The 7,248-nt window shown below is 42.0% G+C and overlaps 1 protein-coding gene across 1 annotated transcript; it reads left to right on the top strand.

The window, feature by feature from the left end:
• Positions 1 to 683: 683 nt before the first annotated feature.
• Positions 684 to 6,056, top strand: MRPS17 (mitochondrial ribosomal protein S17). The gene is made up of 3 exons (XM_089668477.1): positions 684 to 800; positions 3,669 to 3,812; positions 5,677 to 6,056. Exons 2-3 carry the CDS (start codon positions 3,690 to 3,692, stop codon positions 5,974 to 5,976), a joined length of 423 nt encoding a protein of 140 aa, XP_089524603.1. The 5' UTR covers positions 684 to 800; positions 3,669 to 3,689; the 3' UTR covers positions 5,977 to 6,056.
• Positions 6,057 to 7,248: the final 1,192 nt, after the last annotated feature.

Genomic DNA, 7,248 nt, shown 5'->3' with positions numbered 1-7,248 from the left:
TGGAAAATGTCAAGGGGTATATCATCACACCCATAGGCTGGCTCTGGACATGAGGCAGCAGGAACAGTCCACTGCCGGACGTGGGGGAGTGCTGTTATCTAGAGGATGGAAAGATCAGGTGAGTATAGGCTTTGTGTTCATCTCTAGACAAAATGAGCAGTTAATCCATGCATGGGGAAAAAAAACATTCCTGGAGTTCTGCTTTAACTAAAACAGGAAGTGAGGGAAAATCCATAGTTTTCACCACACCAGTGTACCCATTGGAAAATTTCCATTCTTTTACTTTTCTGGGAACACTTTCGGTAATGGCCGGGGACACAGACAGCAAGAAAAAAAATAACCTGGCAGGTGTTCTAATTCCTCTCCAATCCAAAACTAAAAAAAGCTATACGTTTTGTTAACTAGTTTACTCAGAAATGAGTACTGTCCGTGATACTTTTTTTTTATTTGCACTAACATATAATTTTCAGGACAAGCTTTCTGGGTATGTCTCTCTAGTTTAGTCAGTAATTTTCAAGCCAAAAGAATTGTTTTCTTCACATGCTTTTAAAAGGAAGAACGTATATTGTATTTTGCCGTGTCTTTTCAACTAAAACATAATCAATGATAACTAATGTCATTGAGAGCTGCAGCTTCCCTGCTTGCAGCCGTCACTGACATGTTATGTAAATAAGAAGCAGCAGGGGGCACTGTGGGAAAACACATGGCTTCAGATCTTCCCGGAGAGTCGGGTGTGAGTGACGTAATACGAGCGACAGAGGTCAGAGGGACTGGAAGAGCAGAGTGAAGAGACAGGGCAGGTGAGGGGGTGTAGTTTGGAGGAGTCATGGGGTACAGTAATGAGGGGTGCTGTGTCTATGGAGCTGGCTAGCTCGTTATGCTGTGTGTTTCCCAATGACGTATTCAGATGTGGTACTTGTCACCACCATGTGATCATCTTCTGCTATAGTATATACATCCCAATAGGAGTCTATTCATACGGGAACAGCTATTCCTGTACCTTAGACAAGTGTGATAAATAGAAAGATTTAATGGCCATGAATCACATAATAAAGACATCCCTGTAGGAGTAGTAATCAGTACACAGGATCCATTCAATTTTTATTTCAGGTACTTATATAGCACCATCAGTTTACACAGCGCTTTACATATATATTATACATTCACATCAGTCCCTAACCTTCAAGGGGCGTACAATCTAAAGTCCATTATTGTTCTTACAGCCGTCATTGCATATACATTACAAATTAACCACTTGCCCTCCAGAGGATTTACCCACCTTCCTGACCAGGCCATTTTTTGCGTTACGGCGCTGCGTTACCTTTACTGACAATTGCGCGGTCATTCAACACTGTACCCAAATGAAATTGATGTCGTTCTTTTCCCATAAATTGAGCTTTCTTTCTGTGGTATTTGATTGCCTGTGCGTTTTTTATTTTTTGCGCTATAAACAAAAAAAAACTGACAATTTTGAGAAAAAAAAACAATATTTTGACTTTTTGCTATTAAATGTGTCCAATGAAAAAATGTAAAAAATCGAATTTCGTCATTAATTTGGCCAAAATATTCTGCGACATGTCTTTGCTAAAAAAAAAAAAAAATCCCAATATGTGTAAATGAATTGGTTTACGTGAAAGTTATAGCGTCTACAAATAGTGGTATATATACTGGTATTTTTTTTTTTACTAGTAATGGCGGCAATCATCGACTTATAGCGGGACTGCGGTGGGCATTCTGACACTGGGGGGGAACTGACTTGGTGTCACTGATATCCCCAGTGACACCAATACAGTGATCAGTGCTAATGGCACTGGGCAGGAAGGGGTTAACGAGGGGGAATCAGGGTTAACTGTGTGCTGTTTCACAGTATGCTGTGTATGTGCTTTCCACTGTAAGCACACTGCTTTGTATGGCTCTGCTACACACAGCCATACAAAGCAGTGTGCAGAAGCTGACAGGGGAGAGATCTGTATTGTTTTCATACAGGTCTCTCTCCCATTGGAGCTACTCGGCGATCACTGAGTGCTGGCAAGTAATCACCAGCCCGGACTCAGTGATTGACAGGCAGGGCCATGAATGGCAGAGCAGGTAGGGTGCGCGCCCCCCCTGCCCAGAACTGCTAAATCACATGTGTGTATATGTGTGTGTGTATATATATATATATATATATGCATGCATACACACACACGTGATATATATGTGTGATTTTTGCACACTCCTGCCCTGTAGCAGTATTTCTGCTATAGGACGTAGGGTAAGCAATTAACCACTTGCCTACCGGCACCTTTACCCCCTTTGTGTACAGGCAATTTTCAGCTTTCAGCGCTGTTGCACTTTGAATGACAATTGTGCGGTTATGCAACACTGCACCATATGAAATTATAATTTTTTTCACACAAATAGAGCTTTCTTTTGGCGGCACAAGCGGAAATTGATGAGGAGGCACTGCTAGGCAGCACTGATAATCAGTGTCCTGATTATCAGTGCAGATGTCCTCTGTGACAACGTGAGGAAAGTGCTGCCGATAACCAGCAACTGTATTTACTTTGTGATCAGCTGTGTGATTGGACACAGCTGATCATGTGGTAAAAGGCCACTGTGATTAGCTGTGTCCATGGGACACAGCAATCACAGACAGCGCCGGGTGCACACCATTGGGGGCGCGCGGGCTGTGAGTTCTTGGAGGATGTCATATGACGCCCTCCAAGAACTGGACAGCCAGTTAAGGGCTACTTTGCGCCACAAAGACATCCTTAAGATCCATTTCGGATGCGTTTCTGCATTTGCTTTTTTCTCCAAATGCTTTTTTCTTGGGGGTTTTTTTTTCCACTGTATTGGGGTCCGGTGCATTTTTGGTGCGTGTAGGTGCATTCCGGTGTGTTGTTCCAGGACAGTTCTGTGCAGGGAAAATGGTCTACCTTTTTTTCTGGAACTGCAAGCACTGGTGTAAACTACGCCATTGAAAACCATGCAACCTACTTTCTATGCGTTTCTGATGCAGGATAAGAAAGCATGCATGTGGTGTGAACTAGCTTAGATTTTTCCTTACCTGCCACTGCCCCACCCCCTATAAACAAACTAATGCAGACTTCTCCCGCAGCTTGTTCAATCAGAGAGCACTATCTTGTATTCATTTAAAAACATACATGTGAATGGTGGCAGTGCTGAGTAAGTGACCACCCCCTTGTTGTCAGAATACAGAGGGGAAAGCCACTCAGCACATGACCCAGCAGGTAGCAGCAATCACTGTAGCAGCGCACAATAGTACTGTGATTGTCAGCTACCCCATATGTTATAAGAAAGGCAGTTTAGATTTTTCTATCTGCAGATCCCATATTTCTATAGTCATAAGTTTTAATTTAGCTGCCCGCAAGGCTGTCACCTGAAAACATTGTGTGCAGCGAAATGCAGCTCTGAGGGAAAGCTCTACAGAACCAAATAGGCATTGGAAGGCTACAGTCTTTCCAGGAGCTGTTTTAAAGCCCTGCTTAGCAGAACTGCAAGGAATTATGGGCAATAATCAAAGTCAGGTATATTGAGTGGACTTTCTAATATAGTATCAATATTTCCTGGATACCATTATACCATTGAAATTTTTATTTTTCTTGTCAGGAATCATTTAATTCATGCTGAGTTTAAACTGGTGTTCTTTAAAAATGTATTTTTAGATAAAAATTTGTCCTATCGCCATGTCTGCTGTACGTGCGACTGTCCATGCCAAATGGGTTGTAGGAAAAGTGATTGGCACAAGCATGACAAAAACAGCAAAAGTCAGAGTGACAAGAATGGTGCTAGACAACTACTTTCTAAAGGTAAATATATGTGTTTATTCGTTTACTTTCTCACCTGTTATAGTTTTTTGGGGTGTTGTTTTTTTAGATTGTAAATATTAAAAACTCATAGTGATTATTTGGATAATACAGATGCCCAGTAAAAGGATATTTTATTTATTACAGGTATTTTATATCACCAATAATTTAGTTAGCACTTTATATAATGAGCATTCACATCAGTTCCTGCCCTCAAGGAGCTTACAGTCTAAGGCCCCTAACTTACATGCATACTAAGGCCAATTTGGAAGGGAAAAAATTACCCTGACCATGATACAAACTGTACTGACTATGATACAAACTGGGGAATATAGTGCTTCGTGGCAGAAGTGCTAACCACTAAGCCACTGTGTTTACTCTTTTTTCTCATACTGATCATTTTAATAATAGCATATACTAACAAAAACTTTTTAATTTGAAAAATCATACCATGCTTAACACAATTATAAAGTTATTTATATACACATTCTCTGACTGTGTTCCTTTTCAGCATTTGTAGGCAGACTAATTTGAAATCTAGTAGTCATTCAGTCCAACAGACGTTTCTGAGATGCCAGGAAAATGACATTTATGTTCTAGTTACTCTTTCTCTAAAACTAATACCTAAAATGAAGGGCTCACAACAATAAACTTGAATACTGTCCTGCTGCACTGCCCTGTAGTAGTAGATGAAATCGGTCGATGAAGGCTATAAATAAACCAACACTTCCAAAGCTGTCAAATTTTTTTGTCCTCCCTCGCCTTACTATGGTTGCTCTTAATGACCCCTACAGATACACATTACAAGTGTACACACAAGCAAACCACTGAGTGCAGAGGAAACAGGAAACAAAGGCTCCTGGATATGTGGGTTCATGAAGACTCTTAAAAGTGGAAGTAAAGTCTCATTAAGAAACTAAAAAAAAAGTGTGTGCCCCACCCCCTGCAGGTTTTGTAATGTACCGCATACTAGTACATTATGAAAGACTTACCTACAGAGAGTCATCCAGAGCTGGGCTGTCACGGCTCTCTGTGGTCCACAGCGCCTCCATGTTAGCCCGGTCTTCCTACTCTTCAGCCGCTTGAATGGCCGGGCTTTGGTGGCTTCACTCCTGCGCATGCACACGGCAGTCACTTCAGAGCAGGGGCGGACTGAGCATTTGGAAACTCGGGCACTGCCCGAGGTCAGTAGGGGGCCCCATGAGATGCCCCTGGTACTTTTTTCATAGGCTTTTTTGAGTTTGGGCAAGGACACAGGCGCCCCATGATCCCCCTATTGCCCGGGGGGCCCCATGAGTTGTCAGTCCGCCCCTGCTTCAGAGCGAGCCGTAAATGCGGTCTGAGCTGTGCATGCGCGGCTCAGATTGCATTACCCGCTGACAGACAAGGGGGAGGGGGGGGGGTAATTTATGACAGAAGAGACCTCTATGGTCTCTTCTGTTATAAAAACCCATGCCTGTCAGAGGATTTTAAGCACAGACTTAATTACAACTTTTAAGTGATTGTAAGCCTAAAAACAAGCAGTCCTGATCCTCCTCCTCTCGGGTGCTCATGGCTCCTCCCTACTGCCAAGTATCCCCATAGCAAGCCACTTGCTGTGAGGGATTGCACGGGGTCAATCCGCTGACACACAGAGCACAACTTGGCTCTGCATTCCTCCCCCAGGCTCCCATTTTTGCCTCTCTGTCCAGTGAGGAGAGAGTGAATGGAGAGAGCCGTTGCTTTTGGGTACAGTTCTGGTTCACGATCAGAAGCAGGTGAGTATAAGGGGGATATGAAATCTATACTTTATGGCTTTTGGTAGACCATTGCCTGTGTATGATAAATTGTTGAGCACATAACACTAACTGCTTATTTCCTTATTCAGTATTTCAACAAGAGGAAGACCTATTTTGCTCATGATGCCCAGGAGCAGTGCACAGTGGGAGATATTGTACTGCTGAAAATCCTACCTGAACGGAAGAGTAAGCATGTTAGGCATGAACTGGCTGAAATAATATTCAAAGTGGGCAGAGTGGTTGATCCCCTAACTGGAAAACTGTGCGCAGGCACCACATTTCAAGAAAGTGTAGAGGACATTGATGTGAATAGCCTTGATGAAAGGCTTCAGAGCATGCAGCTTTCTGCAAGGTCAGGTAGTCAAGAAGAAAAGAAGGCTGACTCCTGAAGACTTACCTGTTTGTAGAATACCCTTTTGTGTGATGTCCAATTGTTGTCATTTACAAGTAATTAAAATATTTTTTCCTACGTGTTAGTACATTGCTTTCATTTTAACAGTAGCAAATATTTACGAAAAGCATTCATATAATCACTGTCATATAATGTATGTAAAATGTATAGGTACTAGCACAATATTTTGGTAATTATTAGAATGACTATTCACTCAAAGAATGTGGAGTCACAGCAGATCACCTATATATGACTCTAAGTGGGAGATTTGTAGATTGTATGTCTTGTTATTCTTACATGGAAGGCTTTGTTTAAAAGACCTCTGGGAACATTTTTTTCTTTTCCCATGCAGTGGGGCTGTGCCCACAGTGCATGGGTTTACTGCTAGTTTTTGTCTAGAGGATTGCAGAGTGGAGATATACTTACCTAATCCGTTGATCCTCCAAGCGCAAGACTGCTCCCCTGCATGCTAGCAGTCTTTTGAATGGACTGCTCCTGACGTCATCACGCCCCTAGACCGGCTTTGGATGTGGGGGAGCGCAGTTTACTGGACCATCAAAGGATCGGGTGAGTACAGCCTTTCAGTGCACCCCTAGACAAAATGAGCCGTTAACCCATGCAGTGCTGGCACAGCCCCGCTTCATAGGAGAAAACATTTTTTTCTTGGAGTTCTTCTTTAATAACATTATACAATGGAAATTTGCTGAAACATCTAGCAATGCTGTAACATCTAGTAATCTCTGAGGTCTTATCAACAAACTTATATTGCACAATGTTGCCAATCTAATATTACATAGTTACATAGTTAGTCTAGCTGAAAAAAAGACAAAAGTCCATCCAGTTCAACCATTAAAAAAAAAAAAAAAAAAAAAAAAGCTATAATCCTACATCCACAGTTGATCCAGAGGATGGCAAAAAACCCAGAAAAGTATGATCCAATTTGATCCTGCAGGGGAAAAATTCCTTCCTGATCCCTGAGAGGCAATTGGACATTCCCTGGATCAACTTTACCTATAAATAATCCAGGCCTTTTTTAAAGTAATCCACTGAGCTGGCCAGAAACAACTCTTGAGGAAGTCTATTTCACATTTTCACAGCTCATACTGTGAAGAAACCTTTCCATATTTGGAGATTAAATTTCTTTTCTTCCAGATGTAAAAGAGTGCCCCCTTGTCCTCTGTGATGACCTCAGGGAGAATAACTCTACACCGAGTTCACTATACGAACCACTGATGTATTTATGCATGTTGATCATATCCCCTCTTAATCT

The sequence above is a fragment of the Staurois parvus genome, unplaced genomic scaffold (assembly GCF_062004578.1).
Source record: "Staurois parvus isolate SC_StPar_1 unplaced genomic scaffold, SC_StPar_1.0 ptg000058l, whole genome shotgun sequence".
Classification (NCBI taxonomy): domain Eukaryota; kingdom Metazoa; phylum Chordata; class Amphibia; order Anura; family Ranidae; genus Staurois; species Staurois parvus.
The sequence above is the reverse complement of the archived record's forward strand: the minus strand, read 5'-3'. Positions and strand labels throughout refer to the sequence as shown.